Here is a 25,061-nt window from a genome sequence, read left to right as displayed (position 1 = left end):
AGGAAAAATCATTCGACAAATGGTGACTGTATGGTTGTTGACTATGCGGGAAAACATATCGCGCGGAGAAACGATCGTCTCCCCCAATCGCGTCACGTAATAACAGAACGCTCCCCGAGCTTCAATCGCCGTGGACGCGGCACAGCCCTACTTGCCAACTTCATCGACTGGCCGAGCTTTCCGACCAACGACGCGAGAGCTTTTTCACCCAAAAGTGCAGCTAGCGGCCTCACTTTGAGTGTAAAACTGTGGCACACAACAAGATGGAGCTGACCTTAATCGGGAAATTTTTCACGATTTGGTGCTGAAACGGGCTAAAGTGATTCGCCAGGACGTAAACCAACCGAGTGCGCGTGCGAGGATTAAGGAGTCGTGATTGCGCGAGTGCGAATAAGTGGCGAAAAGGGACATTTTTCGGTGCTTCAAGTGGCCAAATTTTTTGGGAGATTGACGGCGTCGGGTCGGTTCAGAAGAGGAGGCAAGGGACGGGAAAAGTGACGTCATCACAATCAACACCGAGCAAGGATGACAGTTAGCGAGTGTGAGTTTGTTTATTGTTATTGACACGGCGAGAAAAAGTTTGGTAAAGGTGATGGGTTGAATTTTTGTTCTGAAAATAATTTCAAGCAAAACAATATAAGAGAGACATTGTGGATTATTTACGGTTTTGTTTTAAAACTGGTTTCAAAAGCCCAATAAATAAAATTTACATTTTTTGTAAAGAAGCAGTCTATCCTACTCACATCAGTGAATGTTTACATTTAACATGAGCAGGATAGGATGCTTGTTTACAAATCCACATTGGCTCAATTAAATTGTTTTCGTATGATTTACACACAACAGGCAAAGGTTGGTTCCAGTCTTAACCAGAAATTGGGCATTTAACAAAACTATGACAAAAAGTGAAGAAACTTTCGCTTACAAAAATCATCAAGCGATATTGGATAAACCGTTGCGGCTAACAGACCTCAAGGAATGGATGGTGTCTGTCAAAACCTTCTTAGTGCTTGAGCATTTAACAAAACTATGACAAAAAGTGAAGGAACATTCTCTAACAACTATCACCAAACCGCCATTGGATTCATAAAAGTGATAAGTCTAAAAAATCTTATCACTAAAAGCTGACGTCGGTAATAGAGAGACGCAATACAGGAGCTCCTCAGCCAACACCACGTTCGGTAACTCTAACCAGCTCAATACGGTACAAGCAAATAGAAAGCTTCCCCTTCACATCGTTCGTACCCAGAGAGGTTCCGATTCTCAGTTGTATTGGTCTGCAACATTGCTCCACACCGTACAGAGAAGTCTTTTACACCGAAATCAAGTAGATAATGCATTGACCGACATCATCGCCGCGATGGTTGCATCGCTCTCGCCAGTGACTTGCTCTCGCTTTCTCTCCCTCTCACCAAACGATGGCCTAGCGTCAAGAGAGAGAGCGCAAACTTGCAGACAAAACTTGCTCGAGCTCGAGCTTTCCTCACGCGACAAACGCTCCACCGAAAGTTGAAATCCTCCGAAGAGACACGCGATGAAACACGTCGGTGACCGGCCGCCATCTTAGTTCTAGCGGGACAGAAAGTTTAGCCAAGTCGAGAGTCATTGCGGTGTAGCCCAAAAAAGTTGAACTGGATATATTGTGTGGTGCGGTAGTTCGAATTCGACCCACGGATGACGCGAAGGGCTCCTCACGGCGACGGGTCCTTTTAATTTTGTGCAGTAACGGTCGGAGGAATAGGTTTTCAAACTGGGAATAGTGAAATTCAGTGTTTTTTGACGGAGGGAAGAAGTGAAATTGATGGGATAGTGAATGCGTGTGGTGTACGCGGTGTAGTGTTGCTTTCGGGAAAATTAGACGAAGAAAAAGTGTTCGGAGAATGCATATGTGACGGTGGGCTGATTCCTAGAGATAATCTTGTTGGAATCAGCAGGGATAAGCTAGGTAATGGAAGGATCAACTGCTGGAAGATGTGGAATTTAAGTGCCCAAAACACTACGACTCCGGAACATAAATAATATTTCATCTCATTAATGGTAGCAGAGTGCCTTTGCCTTTGGTAGTGTGTATTCCGTGTTGCGGTGTTTGTTTGTGTTGGAGCGTTGATTTTTTGCTCCCCCACACCGACCGTCGTAAAGGAAAAGTGAAAGAGAAGCATCCAAAATAACAGTGACATGTTTGTTCGAGAAAATCATTTATAATATTTGGGATGATGTTAAAATATCCACAAAAGTTTCCAATTTAGTGCTGTTACGATAGTTAAAATATAGGAAAACCGCACGTAATTCCATCAGACATATTATGTTGGCATATCAGCTCTTTGCTTCTTAAAAGCGCATTCATCAAGTTATAAACAAGTTAAAAAGAAGGAAGCTAGCTGGTTTCTCACCAAACATTTGCCAAATAGGTTGTTTGAATAGTGGAAATCGGTGTATTGGATGGAAATAGGATCAAATCGTTAACCAGTCAAACGTATGAGAATTATTCTACGATAAACAATCAACAACAAGCAAGTAACTGCACAGCGTAAATGTCAAAATAAACTTGGATTATCCGTTGAGCTGTATGTGAACAGTGTAACAGTGCTTTCATAAGTGCACTGATAGAAATTGACCTGACTATTGCGGATAATGTTTCTATTGATAGCAAAAGTGTCATATATTTGCGTTTGTTAAAATTTAAAGAAAGTTTTTAAGTTAAACAAATGTCGAGCTATAGCCATTTCAATAACATGCTGGAGCATCAAGTTCACTTACGAAGTTAAAGTTACCTTTCTTAGACATCCTGATCCTAAGAGAACAAGAGCAATTCCCAACACAGTTACAGCAAAACAACTATACAAGCAATCATCGACAGGAAGGAAAGAAAACTTCGTAGAACATCACTCACAACCAGCAGAACCACCACGAAGAGCCGCAGTAGAACCTCGACTACATGATAACATACCCATTGCGATAAAAATTGGTGAAATTTGGCATAGATTTGATCTTCAGCAGTAGGAACAACCACTTGGAATCCATCTTAGGCTCGACGAAGGAACCCATATCAACTTGAGGAAAATCCAACATCTACAAGGTATCCTGCAGCCCGAAATATGAGCTACATCGGACAAACTAAGCGATTACTACAAACCAGATTGGAGGAGCACCTAACCAAGGATGTTAAAGTTCTTTCCTGCAGAGAAAGTGTCCCAGTGAAGATCGTTCTTCAGGGATATCCAGACCGTCCGATCTCCGATCTGAAGTAACACCTGGCGGGTGTCCAAGTTAAGACTCGGGATCCGTGGGTCCGTCAAAATCTAGGACGTCCCAGCAGCACAAAGCGCGCTTCAAGTGCGCAAACTGTGGTGGAAACCACACGTCGATTTGTCATGTCTTTGCCGCGCAGAAAATGTATCTCGAGCTCGATCGAACAGCCAATACAATCCCCGGCTGGGCAGGTTCGTACGCTATAGTTGCCGCTTCTGGGAGCGGTACTCCACCGGGACAAGCTGATGTTTCCGGTGATGATATGTCATCCGATGTCGCCGCTTCAGGTGCTTGGCAGCCATGGCTAGGTTGTTGGATTCCTCCTCGGCCGTTGCCTCCTGCTTCATCTCAGCGTCTAAAAAGAGACCCCAATTTTCGTAAAACGGCTAAAGTGTCCATTCTGTGAGAGAATCTCTCCGGAATAGCTTTTCATCGTCAGTCAGAATCTCTCCGGCAATCGCCATGTTACGAATGAGAGTCTCGTGGGTGGAAAATGAATCCGAGAGTGAGAGCGGAATGACTTGGATCCAAGAAGGTACAACGACAAACAGAATCATCTACCCTTGCCGATTGTAAACGTTGTCTAACTTGTCCACTGCCAGTTTGGTGAAAGGGACGTTAAAAATGTGACCACTTGCGTCGTTGTCAATGGTTATCATAATCAGAGCAAGGGCTTCATCTCGTTAGAGAAGTAAAACGCGATAAACGAACTCGATGTCAACAAGGTTGCGTTGTCAACAACAGTCGAGGCTCGGCATTGGAAGCCGAGTTCGAGTCCACCCAGTCAACAAAATCGGAATTCTGAAACGGAATTCAATTCGAATCGTTTACGTATTCCGTTTCAAACGCAACAACCGATTCCGTGTACGTACCGGTTGTTGCATTTAAACGGAATGGCGAATGCGCAGTGGTTTTCAAATTCCAGTCGTCACAGTTTCCTTAATAGTCAGTGTGGTTTACATGTTGACAAGAACTTGTTGAAATTGGAATTTCAACAGAAAAAAGCAGAACAATTCCAAGCTCTCGGTGAGCTGATGATGAAGTACATCTACAACGGATAAGCTGTCTTTGTGCAGCATAGTTTTTTGACGTCAAAAGACAACAAAAGCCGAGATTTAGTTCTAAGCTTTCCTATTGCTATCGCAGGGTTTTTACGGAAAAGTCGAAATCTGCGAATCTAAATTGCTTCAAAGTGTCACTCAGAAAAATCGAAGTACGATTTTTTTTTCTTAAAAAATTCTCCAACCGAAAAACTGACTCCAAAAATGCTCCAAATTTATCAGATTTTCTGTAAACCAACATGGTGGCAAGAGTGGTTGCATTTAAGAATTTAAGAATTCTGTAGTTTTTCATTTTGTAAAAGGTCAGAATTTAAGAACTCTGTAGTTCTTTTTAAAGATCCAGATTATTAGAATTTAGGAATTGAAAAATTTAAGAATTTAAGAATTCAAGAATTTAAGAATTTAAAAATTTAAAAATTTAAGAATTTAAAAATTTAAGAATTTAAAAATTTAAGAATTTAAGTATTTAAGAATTTAAGAATTAAAGAATTTAAAACTTTAAGAATTTAAAATTTTTAGAATTTAATTATTAAAAATTCAAAAATCCAAGATTAATTAATTTCTCTTGATTGTTTTTTTATATAATTTTAATTTTGGCTTTTTAAATATTTAATTTCTTGAATCATAACATTTTGGAATTCCAAAATTTGTGGAGTTTTGATTTTTTTTTAATTTGGATATTAAAATTTGTGGGTTTTTAATTCTATGAAAATCAAAAATGTTTTAGATTTATGAAAATTTGGATTTTGAATTGAATGCTGGAGCTTTCATTATTGAATGTTTTGATCTCTTTATTTTTTCCCCAAGAATGTTTAAATTTAGAAAACAAAATACAAACAAACATTTTCGGAAGAAAATTCAATTGATAAGCAATCGAAGTTTTTTTTTCAGCGATGAAAAAAACATGTTATTTATATTCCTGATAATATTTGTCTTTATAACTTGAAAGTAATTCCATCTCTCTCAATTAATTTATTTATCAAAATTTCCATCCGCGCCTGAGCAAAATTAGCCGTCAAATGCGCGTGAAACGCGCCGTTTGTAACAACCCTGTATCGCTTCCCTTAGAAAATTCCGTAGTTTTTCCTTCTCTTGAAATTTTTATTGTTACAATTACAACAAAATGCACTTGCACTAATTTTACTCTTTTTCTTCTTATTTGCAGGTTTATTCATGTGAAAGTTCATGAAATACGCGGATTAATCAACAGTATAAAGTGCGAAAAAAGTGTTTCTTTTTAAAGTTTAGTTTAAAAACACAAAACAATCATTCAAAATGACGCGCCTAACCGAAACCAAATCGGTCAAGGTGGACAACTGGGGCGTGTTCTTCCTGCAGAAGCTGCAAAACTTTTTCAACAAAACGGACCATTGCGACCTGACGCTGCAGTTCAACGACAACAGCCAGCTCAAGGTGCACCGGCTGGTGCTGAGCGCCTGTACGGATTACTTCAACATGCTGGAGAGTACGTGCGAGATGTACGACGACGTGCTGATCATGCCGCTGGATCTTCAGGCGGATGTTATTGTGCCGATTGTTAATTTTATGTACACGGGGACGTTGGAGTTTCAGTACGGGATCTACGAGAAGCTGCTGAAGACGGCCAAGGACATGAACATGACGGTGCTGTTGAAGCTGCTGGAGGCGCACAAGCAGACGACGCGGATCAATCAGAACGTGGGGAGGCAGCCGGTGTTGCTGAACAAGCAGGCTCCTTCGGCACGTGGCCGGAATCCGCAGAGTTCGTTCCACTCGGCGCCGTCGAGGAGTTACGGCGCGATCAGGCAGCCGGCTCCGGTGAGGACGGGATTGCCGCAAAGGCCAGCGGTTACGATGGTGAAGCACCAGACGACGATCGCGGCGTTGACGCCGTCGCACAAAGGGCAGGCTCCGGATCCGCACGCGCTCGTTTCAAAGTACGGCGCGGCCAAGGGGAAGCAGGGTGCGGGGCCAACGCGGTTCGACGAGTCGGGCGTGCCGGAAACGTTGGAGGGCAACTTTGACGACATTTCGTACGAGAGTACGCCGCTGGTGACGGCCGACCAGATCAAGAAGGAGGAGGAGACGTCGCCGTTCGAGAAGCTGAGGAAGGGCTATACAAACGTGGCGAAGCGTCCCGCGCCGGTCAGCTTCTCGACGCCGGCCGCGAAGAAGCCGAACCTGCAGGAGGTGAAGGAGTTTACGGAGGCGGCAAGGTTGCGCAGTCAGTTGGCAGCGGATGACGATGATTCGCCTGGAATCGCGGACGACACCCAGTTTGACGACGATGAAGAGGAGGAAGGTCAGCAGACGAAGCAGCTGCCGACGAAGCCGAGTCCGAACCTGAAGCAGATCGTGATCAAGCAAGAGCCGAAGACTTCGCCGGGTGGCGGTGGCGTCAAGCAGATCACCGTCAAGGACGAGTCCGGCAGCGTTGATCACGCCAAAATCATCAGCGAAGTGCTGAAAAAGTACCCGCACTTGGTCAAGAAGAACAAGAACATCAAGCTGAAGATCATGCAGAAAACGTCGCCGCAGGCGCAATCAGCGTCCGCATCCGCCACCCCATCCGCCCCCGTCAAGATGGAGGTCCGCACGGCAACCCCCCTCAAGGCGGACATTTCGATGGTCCGCCGAGCGACGGAAGCGATCCGACAACCGGCAGCTCCAGCTTCAACCCCAACCCCATCCACGCCCTCGTCGGGCCCGAAAAAGATCGACTCCAAGACGATGCACGCGTTGATTGCGAAGGGCGCGGAAAACATGACCGGCCCGTGGCTGTGTCTGCGCTGCGGCATCGACGGCCGCCCCATCAGCATCCCCAGCTACAAGGCGTTCCGCAATCACCTGATCGTGAAGCACAAGGAGAAGATCGACGCGCGGATTTGCGAGCACTGCGGGTGGCGCGCCGAGCAGCGCAATCCGAACCTGTTCTACCACTGGCTGACCGAGCACAACATCAAGTCGACGATCAAGTTCCCCACGTGCGCCGAGTGTGGGCACGTGGCGATGAACGCGACGCTGCTGGCCAAGCACGAGGAGGAGAACCACCAGCGGGGCGATCTGCAGCAGTGCATTTACTGCAATAAGGTGAGTTTTCGAATTTTATTTTTCAAAATGTTTTTTTTTTCGCAAACAAAGATATTTTGTTCAATAAGTAAACACAGAAACAAGATGAAAAGTTTTTTTCATTTCCGGATACGGGGTCGATTTATCAAGAACGCTCCTTACTGTTTTTAAAGTTACGTTCTCTGTAAGCTTTTTCTAGAAGCACCTCGTGTAAAGTGCCTTTGGTGCCAGTCTTCGTCCTAGGTTACCATTTTCTTCGCCTTTCCGCCAATAGCATCGCACGTTCCTTTTCCATGTGCAGTACTAAAGAACCTGCCACAGAAAGCTCTAATGAATCATTTAATGGAATGTCAATGACTATCGAAGCAGGCGGAAACGGTTCTGTCGTGGTGTCCTAAAGGTCAAAGTGACAACCAGTCAAAACTTATTGCATCACATTTGCCTTTGCCTTGAGCAGTGATGAAAAACTTCCTAGTAACGAACGTTTTGTTTGCCAGTTCATGTTCATCGTTCGGTGCATCAATTCTTTTCATAACTTGGATACGATGCCGTCGGTTCGATATCCATTGTATGGGTCACTTCCCTAACATTAAAATCCAGGATCTTTTGTTCTTTTCCTGGTAACTTGATGCAATCAAAATTGAGATAGTCCTTCAACTTGTCAATTTGAGGGACCACATTATACCAACACCAAGAAATTTTTTTGAACATTTTACTGCTCTCTCCGCTTTGTCATTAACCGCTCGGAGCTTTTTGATCACGCCACGAGCGTAAATTTAATCTTCATTCCTCGTCCTGTTTGTCGAATCTTCAGCAGCAAGGAATGATTAGGAATTTTTGATACCGCATGCAACCAAAGGAACTGGTTTCCCAATTGCTCAAATCCTTCAACTTAACGATCGAGCCTGATGCGTTTCACCGTTTTGGACTCCATAGTTTTAACTCCCATCAGTGCATCAGTACACTTTAATTTCAAGAAAACATCGATTCAACAACTTATTCTAGTCGTTGATAGCAAAACACTTTGCCTAAACAAAAACAAAAACACATGACAGCGAAAACGTGAGTAGGCCACTAATATGTTTGAATTGGGCTCGTTAGCTCTACTTCTGTCTATTTCCGTGTGCGTTGATACACACAATCAAACTTTTTCAATAAAATCGCTGTTTCTCCTCAATGGTTTAGTTTAGTTTAGTTTAGTTTGAGGTTTAGGTTAATGGATTAAATTATTCCACAATAAAATGCCACCTGTTGAAAGTTTTATGCTGCAATAGTTGCATAGTTATGAGTAAAAGATTTGTTTTAATCGACAAAAGAGAGGGTTGTGTAAAAAAAAGAGGGATGGTGCAATCGGCACCAAACTTGAGATTTCTGTCAACTATCGGTTTGATGAACGTTTCTTCCAAGTTTGGTCTAAATCGGTGAAGGTCGAGTTCAACAACAGTGTGCTCACTTGTCATGGATGCCTCATATGTATGTTGTTTGAATGGCAAACGTGATGGCAAAACACCTAAAATAAAAAATTTAAAGCCACTGAAAAAGTGCGTAACCTTGAACGGATTTTACTTAAGTTTTCAGCAGTGCAATTGAAAAATTCTATAGTTCACAAATACCAAAATAATAAAATTCAGAAATTATGAATTTTAGAAATTTGCTAATTCCATAATTCACAATTTCTGAAATTGAAAATATCTATAATACAGGAATTCAAAACGCTGAAATCCAAAATAAATATGTTTTTTTTTAATAAAAAAAAATATTACAAAGTCTATGATTCGAAATTACAACAATACAGTCCAGACTCCATTATCCGAAGCCTCGATTATCCCAAGGTTTGAATGGGACTTCGAATTATCGAATCACGGTTATTTTTTTAATTTTTCCCTGCTTTTGAATTTGAATAGTTGATTGTCTAGTAAATTATAAAATGCATTTTTCAATATTTAATCACCGCCATTTTGGATTTAAAAAATAAAAATCACTTTTGCTTAGTAAAAGGAATTAGAGCAATTTTCTATCAAAACCGGAAATAGATTTTATTTGTATTTTTTTATTTGGCTCAAACTTTGTGGGGGCCTTCCTTATGACCAAAGAAGCTATTTTGTGTAATTGGTTTACCAATACTAGTCTACATACAATTTTGGCAGCTGTCTATACAAAAATGGTATGTAAATATTCAAACAGCCAAACAAACTTTTGAGTGAATTTTCTGATCAACTTGGTGTCTTCGGCAAAGTTGTAAGTATTGTTTAGGAATATTGAGAAAAAAACTAGGTACACGGACTAAAATTGCCGATTTTTTATAAACTTTTTTTCCACAAAAACTCAATTTCCCAAAATACTTAATTTGATTTTCGAGATTTTTTAATATGTTTTAGGGGACAAAAATCCGCAACTTCTGAGCCATAGAGAAGAATGCTCAAAAATTCTGCCGCCGAGTTAAGAATTTTTAAAAAAATAGTGATTTTTGAAAAAAATCGAAATTTCAAACATAAAAAAATTGACCTAATATTTTATGTAAAATTAAATTTGCAACCGAAAAGTATACTTTACAGATTTTTTTTTTTATAAAGGGCTCCGTTTTCAAGATAAAGCCACCGAAAGTTTGATTTTAGCTGTTTAGCGAAATATTTGCAGTTTTTCGATTTTTAGAAATAGTGACCATGAGTGACCAATTCTGAAAATATTTTTTTCGAAAGTTTTACAAAATCTATCTATATTAGGGTGGGTCATTTTTTTCGAAAGTGCTCGGATCCGGCTGAAATAAAGACCATCTTGTAGAGGGTACCCATAGGGACTCTCACACCAAGTTTGAGCCCATTTGGCTGAAAACTGGCTTGTCGCTCGGGGGTTAAAGTTTACATGGAAATTACTATGGAAAACGCGTGCTTTAGCTTCAAACGCTCCTACAAGCTAAGCGACAAACTTTAGTCCACACTTACACTAGGTAGCCGTGTCGGGGGTGGTCCAAGGAACATTTTTCTCTAAGGGTTCATGGTCATCCGTTCAACCATGAGCTTGCGCAAAGCCGAAACATCCGGCGACGGCGGAATTCTTCGAAATCTCAGTTTTAACGGTCAACGCATGCTACAAACTATGACAGAAGCATCGTTTGATTGAATGGAAAACGCGACGCCAAACGTCAACTCACTGTTTGAAAGCCAATGTGAGGGTTTGCCTTTTGGTTTGCGCTTTTCCAACAAAGTGTTTTTTTCTTGAAAAATAAAATGGTTTTCAATAGGTAAGTTGAAAATAATCATGGCCTCCGAACCCGAGTTCGTCGTAGAGCGGGTCGTTGCGAAGAGAACCCGGCGCTAAAATGTCCAGTTTCAGATCAAGTGGAAGCGTTGCGAGGATTCCGAAAACACCTTGGAACCGGAGAAAAATCTCAACTGCCAGGATCTTCTGGAGAAATCTGCACGCGAGGAGGGCGAAAAGCGGGTCAGCCACGACAAGCGAACATGGATCGGGTCGTAGAAGATGGGGGCCCTCCGGTGATTCCGGCCAAACGAACGAAGGCCAAAAACGGATTCAAAAAGGTTACGTGGCGGAGAAGTTGGAAGGAGTGCCCGAAGAGGACGGCGAACGGACGTTCCTGGTTCGTTGGAAGGGAGTCGACGAGGTGGAACTGGTCCAGTCCAGGATGGTCCGCCTGCACGTTCCGGCGCTGGTGATTTATTTCTATGAGAGCCGTATCATCAACGCGGCCAAGATAAGCGTGCAGTAGAAGTTTAAGTGATACAATGTTGAAGATATTTATGAAACTTTAGTAAAATAACTTTTATTGCTCTTAAAAATAAAAAATAAACTATAATTTCTTAGTATGTTTCTTACAAGTAAAAATAATATCAACGTAAACCGATGCTAACCGCTTCAATAAGGACAATGATTTCATGTCCTGTCCATCCCGATGGCTCGCCGACGATGCCGCTGGACCTGTCAGACGAACCCCAAGCCGGCTATTCCGCTGGCACTGTGCATCGAGCAACCACTTCCCTCCACGAAGTCCAGCCGTAACTACCTCTACATGTCCTGCCATCCCGATGACTACTCCGGTGAACCCCTCGCCGTCGATTCCGCTGGCCATGTGTGACGATTAACTGTTTCCGTGCACGATGTCCTACCACATAAAAGGGTTTTTTTTATTCAATTATGTTCCACACCTTAATTCGAATAATTCGCTCTAGAAATAAGCATGAAAAAATTATGAATAATTTTTTATTTAATACAAAAAATAAAAACAACAATTATGAACATCTTCAACATTGTATCACTTAAACTTCTACTGCACGCTTATCTTGGCCGCGTTGATGATACGGCTCTCATAGAAATAAATCACCAGCGCCGGAACGTGCAGGCGGACCATCCTGGACTGGACCAGTTCCACCTCGTCGACTCCCTTCCAACGAACCAGGAACGTCCGTTCGCCGTCCTCTTCGGGCACTCCTTCCAACTTCTCCGCCACGTAACCTTTTTGAATCCGTTTTTGGCCTTCGTTCGTTTGGCCGGAATCACCGGAGGGCCCCCATCTTCTACGACCCGATCCATGTTCGCTTGTCGTGGCTGACCCGCTTCTCGCCCTCCTCGCGTGCAGATTTCTCCAGAAGATCCTGGCAGTTGAGATTTTTCTCCGGTTCCCAGGTGTTTTCGGAATCCTCGCAACGCTTCCACTTGATCTGAAACTGGACCTTTTAGCGCCGGGTTCTCTTCGCAACGACCCGCTCTACGACGAACTCGGGTTCGGAGGCCATGATTATTTTCAACTTACCTATTGAAAACCATTTTATTTTTCAAGAAAAAAACACTTTGTTGGAAAAGCGCAAACCAAAAGGCAAACCCTCACATTGGCTTTCAAACAGTGAGTTGACGTTTGGCGTCGCGTTTTCCATTCAATCAAACGATGCTTCTGTCATAGTTTGTAGCATGCGTTGACCGTTAAAACTGAGATTTCGAAGAATTCCGCCGTCGCCGGATGTTTCGGCTTTGCGCAAGCTCAGGGTTGAACGGATGACCATGAACCCTTAGAGAAAAATGTTCCTTGGACCACCCCCGACACGGCTACCTAGTGTAAGTGTGGACTAAAGTTTGTCGCTTAGCTTGTAGGAGCGTTTGAAGCTAAAGCACGCGTTTTCCATAGTAATTTCCATGTAAACTTTAACCCCCGAGCGACAAGCCAGTTTTCAGCCAAATGGGCTCAAACTTGGTGTGAGAGTCCCTATGGGTACCCTCTACAAGATGGTCTTTATTTCAGCCGGATCCGAGCACTTTCGAAAAAAATGACCCACCCTAATCTATATATATAAAAAATTTCGACGGTTTTGTTCGAACGCGAATCAGTTCAATACGGAGCGTCGGATCGAGGTGCTCTTTGTTGCGTAGGGTGCGTATAAGTCCAAGGAAGGTTCTTACGCTAACTAATTAACACTTTGGCCACTCTGGAACCGATTCCGGAGCATCGGCAAATTATATGGAGAATGTTACGTAAAATCATATTTTGATCACAGGAGGCTGAATAGGCATAAAATCAACAAACGTCAACAAACGAAAAAAGGCAGAACGAAGTTTGTCGGGTAAGGCTTGTTTTCTATAAAATTGTCTAAGAGACATTGAATATTGGACCTCTGGTTGCTGAGATACAGCGGCTTAAAGAAAAAGAAACAGAAAAATTGAAGTTTTCTAAGTCTCACCCAAACAACCCCCTTTTTTCTAATGTTGATATCTCAGCAACTAATGATTCGATTTTCAATGTGAAAACATGAAACATTCGTGAAATTTTCCGATCTTTTCAAAAACAATATTTTTAATTTTTAGAATCAAGACTAACATTTCAAAAGCATTCAATATTATTACGCCCTTTTGAAATGTTAGTCTTGATTTAAAAAAAATCAAAATATTTTTTTCGAAGAGATCGGAAAATTTTACCAATGTTTCATGCTTTAACATTGAAAATCGGAATAGGGACCCGCAGGATAATTATGCGTAGAAACACAAAAAACTGAAGATGCTTTCTTCGGACTGGCTGCGCTTGTGTTCAATTAGATTAGATTAGAAACACAAAAAACTGAAGACATCGACATCGACATTGATCAGAAAATTCACTCATACGTTATAGCTGTTTGAATATTTACATACCATTTTTGTATGGGCAGCTGCAAAAAATGTATGGAGACTTGTATGCTGCCGTTCTACGCATAATTGTCCCATGTTCAAAAAAGGGCAACTGAGAAAAACGCGATTGAAAATTTACGATCGATTTCTGTGTTTCTATTCGCCCTATATGTCCCTAATCACCCCGGGTCACATTTTATCCCTGATTACCCTTATTTGTAATCCTCTTACAGCTAAACAGGTAAACAAGATGAAATGCTTCTTAAAACTCATGATTTAGTGATAGTAAATACTTGGTGGGATAATTATGCGTAGAAGTTCAACGATGGGCAAACAGACTTGGTGTTGTTTTCAATGATTTTCTGAACATAGATTACTAGATTTTATGTGTTTTTTCTGAAAGTATACGTAAAATTAAGCTAAAAAATGATAAAAAGTCAGAATCGTCCAAAAATGACATGGGACAATTATGCGTAGAACGGCAATATGGGTGAACCAATTACACAAAATAGCTTCTTTGGTCATAAGGAAGGCCCCCACAAAGTTTTAGCCAAATCAAAAAATAAAAATGGTTGAAATTGGCCGATTTCGTAGAGAACTGCTCATCATACTTCAGCTTGACAATCAAAAATAAGACTAAGATTTTCTTTATGAGATCCGAAGATTCGATTATCTAGAGTAAAATTTTTCCAAGGCCTTCGGATAATCGACTCCATACAAAAAGATATTTTTTTTTTTTGTATGGACAAAGTTCTAAAATTTAGATAAAATTAAATTTGATTAAAATTGAAAAATTAAGAAAATTTAAAAAAAAAACAAGAATTCAACAGTTCTAAAATCTAAAATTTCAAATTAAAGAATCAACTAAAAAAATAAAGTTGAATCTAAAAATTAAAAAAAAATCAAAAAACAATTATAAATGTAAAATTTCCTAAACCGCTTCCTTTCCGAGCTTCATACTCAGCTTTATTGTTTGACTCCGGATTTTTTTTATAGTTCCTTTGAACACTTTCGCTGCCGTTAAACGCATAATTTCTATCTAAATATATTTTTTTTACGATTTTGAATTTATTTTTCATTTTAAAGTTTATTTTGATGTATACTTTGGGATCGTGAAGACATGCTGCGATAAGGCAAATTCTACTATTATCCAATCAAAACATTCACAGTTCTTTACATGTTGGTGCCGTCATGAAGTAATCATTTTATTTCTCTTCCCGCACCAAGGTCTTCGCCAAGGAGATGGACCTGTACGACCACATGAAGGCCCTGCACAAGGAAAAGGCCCGCGAGGACGGCGTGATCGACTTTTCCGACGACGAGTACCAAATGGAAGAGGAGGGCCTGGAAGACCCAACGCCCTCACCCAACAAGATCAAAATCCTCTCCAACATCAGCATCACCAACAACGCGGGCCTTCCGTTCGTCATCGACACGACCGGCGCCCAAACCGTGTCGCAAATCGGTGGCAAGTCCCAGCTGCAGATTCAGCAAATTACGCTGGAACCGTCCTCCGAGGCGGAAGCCCTCTCGAACGTGGCGTCCGGAATCGCGACCAGCCTGGGACTGGTGGACGCCAGCGGGGTCGTCATCGAGGACGGAACGTTCCACCACCAGAACCATCAGCAGCAGCAGCAGCAGTACATCGAGCACCAGATGGCGACGGTGCACGGCGAAACGGGAACGACCACCACGATCAGTGCGGCCGGTGGGCCCGACCAGCTGACCAAACTCATCACCGAGGATGGGACGGAGTTGCAGCTGACCCAGAGCCAGAAGGAGGAAATCTTCTCCCAGCTGCAGAACAGCGGAAACGGTAAATTGTTTTGATACACTTTTTCTTTCTTTTTTTGACAAATTGATTTCGTTGCATTTAGAGTGCATTTCCCCCGTCGCAAAAATAAAATTATTTATTTTACCAAACAGATTAAAATAACTGCCTTGTTAAATTTCTGCAATACTGGTACAAATTCGAACTTGAATTGAGAACTTAGTTTGCTATAAAAAAATTGGTAGCCAGCCTCAAGCGCAAACCTTACCCCTTTCTTGTTAATTTCAAGTGAAGCGCAAAATAATCGCCTGTCGTTAGGCAATTTTATGCTGTGCGGCAGTGCGAATGCGGTTTTCGCAGCATTGGCTACATCGCCAAAAGGAAATTCAATTACAGCGTGCCCGAGGGTGTCGCGCCAGAGTTCAGTGGGGTGAAATTTAAGCGCACACGTGGAAGGGGGTTTTTTTTATGGCAGACTAGAAGGGTACAGAAAAGGCTAGATTGTTTGATTGTTTGCAAAAGAAAGATATTTAAGTATAGGGGAAATATACCTATTCTCATCAAACACCTGTCTTCAGCATATGAAGTAGAGGTGGGCAAAAAAAAAAAGAGCGAACCGCTCAAAGAGCCGGTTCACTTAAAAGAGCGAACGAACCATGGCTCATAATAAAAAAAAACCGAGGTTCTAATTGAAACTCCAGTCTTTTGAAAAATCCCTTCCAAGATTGAATGATTTTGAAAAATTGTGTCTTTTTTTATGTTTATGAATATAGTTCATAGAATTTTCAACATTTTGTAGCCACAAATTTGTTTTTGCGAATTGAAAACGCAATTTCATACATATGAATGCTTATAAAAAAAAATATCTCAAAATTGTCCCACGATGATTTTTTTCAACACAAAAAAACGGCAAGTTTGAGAGGGTCGTTTTTCCGACATCTTGAGAGCTGATTCGTCATATTTCGTTGGGGGGCCTGTTGCAACTTTCTTATCAAACTCTAGATACATTGCAAGACTCTTTTAAACTCATATTTTCAGTTGTTTAGTTTTCTTTGAAATTCCAAAAGTGAATTATTTTCTAAACAAAATAAAAAAAAACTTTCATTGTACAACTGACCGTAAATTAAAGTATAACCCGAATAACATAAACTTTGGAAATATTTGCAACGGCCTTATACTAGTCTAATAGAAAACTAAAAAAAATACCAATCTTGAAATTAACATTTTAATCGAATTTAAGAAAAATAGCGAAAGAGCCATTCAAAAAAGTCGTCTAATTAATGATCGGCTAAAAAAAATTGCGGTTTTCACCTCTAACATGGAGAGTTTGTTGCTTTGGAGTTTACAGCTCCAAAAGGCCATAAACATACCAGCAACAAGTAAGTGAAGTTTGCCAATGCTGTTAGTTGGTCGAATCAACGTCATCGATGTCGTTGATCGTTGATTTAAACGTAATCGTAATCGCAGCCATCGTTGATTTAATCGTCAACGTCAACGGAGGCGTTGATTTCAACGGCAACGCGTTGATTATCGATAATCAACGTGTTGATCAACGGTGTTCTTTTATAGTTTTCTAGAGTTTTATGAGGAAAGAACGATTTTTTCGTAAATGTATTGATTGGGAAACCTTCTCAAATAGATGTGGCATGGTTGTTCGGGGATCCTGTGTACCAAGAAGACCGAAGTGACCGGATTTTAAACGTAATTTAAGCCCTAGCTAATTGCTGGTCACTTCCATCTCTACTTTGGTTCCCAAGTCCAACCAGGATTTTCTTATGTAAATGACACCGAGGACGGACAATTGGGAACCGAGATATGGTCGGATTTTCACCGGAATTATTGTTCCGGCGGGTTCAGTAAGAGTCTCGTGTTGCTAAATATCGACAGAATTTGTTTTTTTATGATACAATACCACATGACCCATGTTCCAGAACCCAGATTAAGATTGGCCTAGATCATGACAGACCGGGAGTATCCTATTGTTGGTGATCAATGAGTTTCGATCGAATCCCAAGAGATAAATCTTTCATGTTGTGCCGAAAACCGATCGCAGTTGGTCATAAATATTTTGTTTACTCATTGATCACCAACTGTAGGCTACTCCGGTCTGTCATGAAGTTTTGAAGTTTAAATCAACGATCAACGACATCGATGATATAAACGCCGTTGATTTCAACGATTAACAGCATTGAAGTTGGCTAGACACTAAACACGTTCTTAACCTGTGACTTCTTCGCAATCCCACAAAATACCCATGCTTCCTTCTTACCAACTACGGCCGTGAAACAATGGCAGGTCCTGCAGGAAGCTGGCCTTGTCCTTTTCGAAAACAAACATTCCCCTAACGCCCCGACCTCGTTCCGCACCGGCAAAGGTGTCCACGTCCGTCTTCTGGCAGTGGCCGCGTTCGGATTTGAGTCACGTCGTGGTCAACTCACCACCGGCACTACCAAAATGATTGTTTACGTTTGGGACTTAGGCGTACACGGTTACACGAGAACGGCAAATTAAAAAAAATATCTGGTCGTATTAAAAGTTAAAACTTTTTAATCAGTTGGTAGTGAGATTTTCAAAAACTTTAGCAGTAGAAGTTTTCATTTTTAAAACAAGATTTTTTTTGTGTAGCGAATTTGAACCACTTTTTTATTCAAAAATAAGTTACTTTTGTCATTACAGTGATAATATTTTCTTTGTGTGTGGGTGATTTTTTTTAGATTGTTAGCTATTTTTTCTGAATGGTCCTAACCATTGCCTACAACCTAAAACCACTGACGAACTGACGTGCCACCCCATACATATTATTGAGAAAATTCTGACCGCAAATTCTCAAGCGAACACCAACTCCATCTACCTTCAGGTTCGCTGAACTAATTCTCTCTTCCACACGTGTTTTCGATATTGCGACTACGCTTCAATTTGTAATCTGCGTCGTTTCAAAAAAGTATGCGCTCAGAACGATTTTGGAGCGCGCTGTTCGTTTCGGCGAAAGCGTGTGTCAGTTTATGCTGACTTCAACAATACATTGCATGTAAACATTGGCGCGAAGCGAGAGAAGAGAGCTAGTGAAGAGAGGGAAGAGAGAAAAATCGGTTGACAGATTGTTCGCTAGAAGCAAAAACGCGAAAAAAGAAGAAGACAACTGCGGTCAAAAATGGTTTGTTCGTGGCACGTCAGTTCGTCAGTGCTAAAACTTTGCGAACGGCACCAACTCGATCAGAAAATTCCTTTCCAATATACAGATTTTCGAATGTTTGTATGTATTGACATGGAGAATTGTATGGGCAAACCAATGATGCAAAATGGCTTCTTTGGTTATTGAGAAGCTACTGCAATATTTATTTTTAGTCAAATAAAAAACAACAATTAAAATGCCAGGAAATCGGCCGATTTGTGGAGAATTGATAATAAGCAGTGTTGTAAAAGAGTGATAGAGAAACCTATCAATTGATGATTGCTACATAAACCAGAGAGTATAGCGACCGTAACTATAGCTTGTGAGTTCTCTTATTTTATATCGGGATGCATCCCGACAATCTCCCATGGGTCATCTCAATTTATAATATTTTGCTTCCTCGGCAGTGCGTGGCCGAATGGTTACGCTGTCCGCTTTGTAAGCGGATGATTCTGGGTTCGATTCCCATCTGCTGCAACCTTCCATCGGATGAGGAAGTAAAATGTCGGTCCCGGCCTTGGTTGTTAGGCCGTTAAGTCATTCCAGGTGTAGGAGTCGTCTCCATGCCATAAGTACAAACAACACACCAAATCAAGCCTACTCCGGTGGAATCGCTGGCGGCGGTTGGACTCGCAAAAGAGGTTTGGGTGCTCTCCCCATTCAAGCCTTCGGACTCCTAGGTTAGAGCAGAAACTTACAATAGAGACCACAAAAGACCAGGAGGTCGTGAATGTGGATGGTTTGATTTGATTGCTTCCTCCATACCGTATTTGTAACTAAGATTTGAACGGATACTCATTAATGTTGAAAAAAAAAAAAAAAAAACGCTCATTAAAAAATCTTAATCAAAAATCCTGTGTAAAATGACTACGATCCGCAGTCAAGTTTGATTATTGAGAGCTAAATATAACTAAAAGTACCTTGCGGTGACCAGTGTTGTTAAAATATCAAACTATCAGCAACTACAATTATCAAGCTTAAATCACAGACAAACAGACGGGACACTCGAGTGTCGAACCATCGTCCTCCAAAAACGGTTATTTCAAATGCAATTTTGTTTCGGCATCCACTCACCCGGCGCTGATGGCGCTGCTGTCGTGACAGCTCGCCCGTCTATTCTCAGTGTGTGTGAAGCGTGTTTTTGTTTTTAAGCTGAGAGGGAGCACGTGCGAAGCAGCTAATGAGAGCACAAATATTTATGGAATTCTGGAATTCTAACCGTGAATCACAATCCAGGACAAAAATGGGGCAGTCTTGGCCATAGCCTCTTGCCCCACTATAACCCGGTAGGCGTGCTCAACTGCCTGCCGATGTCGAGGTTGCTGCTGGGGCGCCGGCTACTGCGGAGTAAGCCGGATCCTGTGGTGGAGTCGGAGCAACCTGCTTACCCTTCGTGGACTGCTGCTCAGATTGCTGCTGCTGTTCGTCCTTTTGGCCTTTTGTTGTTTAACGCAATTTAACTGCGCCGTGGACACGTTTCCCGTGAAAATTTCCAAAACGCCCATCGTGGGGATCAATTCCGGTAGGTTTGAATTGGATTTATCAATTTCGGCGGCTACTACTGGTGTTTTCGTTGTTGATGATGGTGTCAGGTGTAATGATTCGAGGTTTCGGTGGAGGAGAAATCTTCGACAGAACTTGGTAGCAACTGGGAGGACCAGTGATTTGGTCTCTGTCGTTGCGGTTGTGGTGCGTCGTTGCTGGTGCTGCCCTATGATTTGGCTTATGAGGTTCTGCTATTGGAAACGAAACTTTGGCCTTCGGTGTTGATTTTTATTCTTTTCATCGAGTAGCAACAGCAAAATTATTTCGATCAGCTGTTGATGTTTACAATCGTTAAGGCTTGATTGTCTCACGCATACACTGACATGACACATGACAGTAATGGATTTGTATTGGTATGTTTGGGCTGCGCTTCGGCATCAGCTCACCAGGCAGCGCTGGCGTCGCCGTGATTTGGTGGGGTTGATTTAGGACGATGGATTTCAAAAATAATTTGTATGGAGAGTCACGTCTGTTTGTCTGTGCTTAAATTCTCATGCCACAAACACAACAGCTCTTCTCTCCGTATTGGTATTCTCAGCGCCGAACAAAAAGCCGAAAACTTTTTTGTGTTCACACACTCACGTTTGACATTCTCTTTTCTCTGTCATTCCCGCTTTCACGATCATCCCACCGCAACAACGTTCAACCACAAAAGCCGTCACTAAACCAATTTTCGAAAGCGCAGTTTTACGGGACGTCATGCGTGGTCGGCTTAATTTTTATAGTGGGTGAAAACTGGCACCACGGGTGTGCGAAAATTAGATTTAGATTTATTTTAACAATACTCAACATATTTATGGTAAAAACTACAGATTGTCTAGGGAAACAGATTGGCCAATGTTTCTGGACACCAAACGCGCTGGACACCAACCACCCTTTACGCCCAGCAAAACTGGCAGTGTTGCAAGCGCAAAACATACGTTGCTAGTGCCTGTTTATTTTGCATTGGCCAGTCTGTTTCCCTAGACAGTCTGTAGTAAAAACGGTAAAAACCTTTAAAAAAACTCAAGACATCAATAGTTTAACAAATGAAGATTTTTTTGTTTTGTAATTTTTGTAGTTCTAGTTTTGTTTAATTTATAGAAAAATAATATATAATGAAGCATTTAAGGTAGTTTCTGTAATTTTACATGAGATTTTCAGAGTTATTTCAAAAAATGTTACGTTCCGTGAAATTTTGTGTTTTGAAATTAAGGTCCGTGTGAAATTTGCAATTTTTGAGCGTGAAAAATCACTAAGCCTAGAAATAAGTAACAAAGTTTTACCGAAATAAACAAATGTGTGACTTAAATCATTTCAGTTCGTAGAATTTTGGCTCACACAAAAGATTTGGAACCTTCACTTCTAATACGGACTTCATCTGGTAATGCATCCCTTCAAGTGTTGCTGAAGTTTATCGCTTATTTCATCGATGGTAGATGACAGTTTCTTCGTTCGACCTCAACTCCTTCATGAAAAATAAATTTAGAATCGTCGTATCCATCGGACATATTTTAGCGATTCTGGGCAAAAAAAATCTGCGAGCTCAATTCTGTCGTTGGAACTGATATAAATTGTTAAATCTCCGAAAACGTTCGTCTCCTAGAAGCTTTAACCCATTCGCGACATGGATATCTAAAATTTCACACGCTCAAAAAGGTTCAATTTGATGGACTAGCATCGTTTTGTTAATATTTGAATATTTTTTGTAGAAGAATATTGGAGATTTTTTGGGAAGCATTCGATTATCGAGAACAAAAATGTTGACTCACATTTCAAACAATGACTGTGGTCCTGTGTTTAGTTCTTCATTCCGTCCTATATGTTAACAGAGAAGTCTTTAGAACAGATTTGATTATTCTTTACTGGTTTTAAAAACATTTTTGTTTAATTTTGCTTATGGTTAGCAAATTTGATGTCGGTGTTCGGGAAATGCACTCGATAACTCACTCTAACACAACATTAACAACCACTTTCAACTTCTTCCAGGTGGCAACGTCGTCATGGTCCTCAACGACGACCAGTTCATCACGGGGGCCGGCCTGCAGCTGGAGGACGGAACCGAGCTGATCAACGCCGGCGGAAGCACCGCCGACGGCGGCCAAAACTCCAACATCATGGTCATGTACAGCCAGGCTGGGGACGAACTGGCAACGCAGAGCACGGTCACCACGACGACGGTGGCCGCTTCGAGTGGAAAGGTTAAGGAGGTGCAGAAGGTGGCTTCCGTCGTGGAGGAGGAGGAGACTTCGCAGGCGTCGACGCAACCCTCGGAGAAGGAGGTGGAAGCTGCTAGTGAGAAGGGGGAGGACAGTCAGATGAGCGTAGATCCGGAGAGCAGCCAGGACAAGGGGGCTGACGATACGCGGGACTCGGAGGTTGACGAGGAGGAGGAAGCGGCTCGGTTGGCTAAAGAGGAAGAGGAAAAGGCCGCCAAGGAGAAGGAGAAGCTCAAGTTGATTTCTGAATTGGAGGGTGATTGGAGCGAAGATACGGAGGAGCAGCCTGCGGCGGCGGAGCCGGAACCGGAACCGGTTCAGGAGGAGGAGGCGAAGAAGGTCGAAGTTCCGACAGAGAAGGAAAAGCCTGCGCCAAGCAAGTCGAAGGAAGATCCCAAGAAGCAAGAAGCCGTTGCTACCGCCACGGAAGAGGCCGCAAACGAGAAGGAGATCGATCGCCTGCTGGACGAGTGGCACAGCGAGGTTAAGGCCGACGAAGCGGAGGAAGCGGAAACCGCGGACGCCGACCTAGAGAAGAAGCTCGAAAAGGTCGTCGGGGAAGAAAAGACTGAGGAAGAGCCGCCGGCGAAGGCCGAAGAGGAAGAAGAACCCGCGACCGCTCCCGCTGAAGAGGCGGAACCGGCGACGACGGCCGATCAAACTCCGGACGTGAGCGTGGACGAGGCGAGCATGAACGACAGCGAGACGACGCAGGTCGTGATTGTGGCCGCCGAGAGCGAAACGGACACGTCGATGCGCGAGGACGAAACGAGTCAGCAGGAGGAGGTGCCTGCGGCGGAGGAAGCGACCAGCGTTGACGAGAAGAAGCAGGTTGAGGAGGAGGAAGCGGCAGCAAAGGAAGACGAACCGGAAGCGAAGGACAACGGAGAGGCGGCGAAGGAGGAGGAGGATGGTGACGACGAAGCGAAAGAGCCCGAAGAGGACAAGACCAAGTCGAAGGAGGTGGTCAACTCGCTGCTCGGAGATTGGGACGAGGATGACGATCTGTAAAAGGGACGATTTATCGAAAATAAGTTAGAAATTGTAAGCGACAAAGTGACTTTTTAGAAAAGAGAATTTATGTGCTCATACTAATTAGTAGCGCAGGCACAGAAAAGTTTACAAAAGGAGTCGTAATAGCATTACACTGTTACTAATTTTATAGAGCCAGTTCTATATGTTTCAATGCTTATTTTGAATTGATAATCGTAAAAATAATATATTTTTTTAGTTGTAGATTAGTTGCTTCATTTTCTTGATGCTTCTCAAAATAGCATACGAAAAAGCTATTTAAAGAACCATCAACTTTGATGCTTTGCATGCAAATTAACATTGCGTTAATTGCGTGGAAAATATCGCCTTTAAAAAACATAAGAAATTTCACCTTTACTGAAATGCACAAACAATTTCGGTGTTGGTAAAATTTCGCACTATTATTATTTTTCAAATTTTCAAAAATACTAAAAGAACCAGTTACAAACGAATACATTACAAAACATCAGCTAGCGACTAAGTTTAATTTTCTTACAAAAAAAGTACTAAATAGACTTGATTATGATTTTTTGAAATTATTTTAGCTGATAAGAGTAAAACAGTTTTAGAGCTTCTTCGTGAGCCCCCCTCCTTAGCACACAGATTATGTCTATCGAGTTTAGTTCGGTGTAGTGGAATGAATAAATACAGATTATGTTGAATAAATTTATCTTGTCGAGTATTTTATTTCATCCGAAAGAGTTCAAAAATAAAATCTATCTTTGGCATCCACAAACGACGACGACCTTATTCCCCCAAAGTAGCATTTTTCCCATGAAATTGTAAGTGACTCATAATTACCGGTATACCGTACTTACCCACACCAAAACGTCGATGCTCGGTTGTCTACTTTCAGGCGTTTTGCCAGCCAGCTGCAGATCAGTTTGCGCACCGACTTTATGTTGCCTACCGAAAGGCGTTTCAGGGCAAGCTGTGCTTTATTGTGACTTGAAATAAGCTTTATATTTGGTGTCCTTACTGGAATGCTGCGATCGACCCACAGCCATGCTTTTTGCATACTCTACAGGCGTAACAGTTCTAAAAAACGGGGAAGAGCGTTTAATTTGACCGGTCGGAGAATTTGGTACGAAGTTGGCAATAAAATCTGAAACCTAAGGAACCATTCATAAACCACGGCATTGTTGGAACTTGTTGGAAATAATACTTGTTAAAATAATACATGTCACTTCTATGAGATTTTTTGATATTTAAGTTTAAAAGTTTAACTTTAAGGTAGGGCGTCCAATTTTCCCGGGTTTTGAATTTCCCGGGAAACGGGAAAAATATTTTTGGAATCCCGGGAATTCCCGGGATCCCGGGAAATTTTTGAATCAGTAATAAAATCTATGTTTCATTATATTTGTTATGTTTTCAAGCTTAAAATCATTGAATTAGCTTAATAATATCAAATGGTTATAATCCACACTTCAATCTAAAAAAAGACGACAGTTTTAAAATAACCTAAAAGAATTTTTTTTTGTCTTTGTGGTGTTTAGAATTTTATATCAACTACTATTTTTGATTCCAGTATGATTAATCATTTTTTTATTTGCGAATCAAATTACATAATTCTTAAGTTTTGTTTTTTGGAAAAGGTCCAATAAGCTTTTGTTTTCCATATGTTTATAGGACCTATTCAAAAAAAACTTTGGAATTCTTTCATATTTTTTTTCTTTTATATATATTTTATATGACATGACTAAAACAGCTAGAAAACAAACAACGACAATAAATAAAATGATACCAGTCAATGTAAAATTTTAGATAAGTTTTGAATTCATTGTTTTATATAAAACATATTTTACAAATTATCTTCAAGTTACTACCGCCAACCGAGGGAAAATCAGAATTACAGTCTAAATAGGTACAGGAGATTTTAG

At 41.5% G+C, this 25,061-nt stretch overlaps 3 protein-coding genes across 4 annotated transcripts; 2 read left to right on the top strand and 1 right to left on the bottom strand.

Annotated features, from left to right (window-relative positions):
* Window positions 1-228: 228 nt before the first annotated feature.
* LOC120423267 (centrosome-associated zinc finger protein CP190) lies at window positions 229-23,851 on the top strand. 2 transcript variants are annotated; one of them, XM_039587004.2, is made up of 4 exons: window positions 229-541; window positions 5,473-7,376; window positions 14,691-15,279; window positions 21,920-23,851. In XM_039587004.2, the coding sequence occupies exons 2-4, from the start codon at window positions 5,583-5,585 to the stop codon at window positions 23,158-23,160; spliced, it is 3,624 nt and encodes a 1,207-aa protein (XP_039442938.1). In that variant the 5' UTR covers window positions 229-541; window positions 5,473-5,582; the 3' UTR covers window positions 23,161-23,851. The 2 variants fall into 2 exon arrangements, with proteins under 2 accessions (XP_039442938.1, XP_039442937.1); XM_039587003.2 differs by lacking the exon at window positions 229-541 and adding an exon at window positions 1,544-1,942.
* LOC120423270 (heterochromatin protein 1-like) lies at window positions 10,517-11,124 on the top strand. The gene is made up of 2 exons (XM_039587006.2): window positions 10,517-10,596; window positions 10,689-11,124. The coding sequence occupies exons 1-2, from the start codon at window positions 10,583-10,585 to the stop codon at window positions 11,080-11,082; spliced, it is 408 nt and encodes a 135-aa protein (XP_039442940.1). The 5' UTR covers window positions 10,517-10,582; the 3' UTR covers window positions 11,083-11,124.
* LOC120423269 (heterochromatin protein 1-like) lies at window positions 11,606-12,259 on the bottom strand. The gene is made up of 2 exons (XM_039587005.2): window positions 12,124-12,259; window positions 11,606-12,031 (listed from the first exon to the last, which is right to left on the bottom strand). The coding sequence occupies exons 1-2, from the start codon at window positions 12,135-12,137 to the stop codon at window positions 11,638-11,640; spliced, it is 408 nt and encodes a 135-aa protein (XP_039442939.1). The 5' UTR covers window positions 12,138-12,259; the 3' UTR covers window positions 11,606-11,637.
* Window positions 23,852-25,061: the final 1,210 nt, after the last annotated feature.

The sequence above is a fragment of the Culex pipiens genome, chromosome 3, assembly GCF_016801865.2.
Source record: "Culex pipiens pallens isolate TS chromosome 3, TS_CPP_V2, whole genome shotgun sequence".
Lineage (NCBI taxonomy): Eukaryota > Metazoa > Arthropoda > Insecta > Diptera > Culicidae > Culex > Culex pipiens.
The sequence above is the reverse complement of the archived record's forward strand: the minus strand, read 5'-3'. Positions and strand labels throughout refer to the sequence as shown.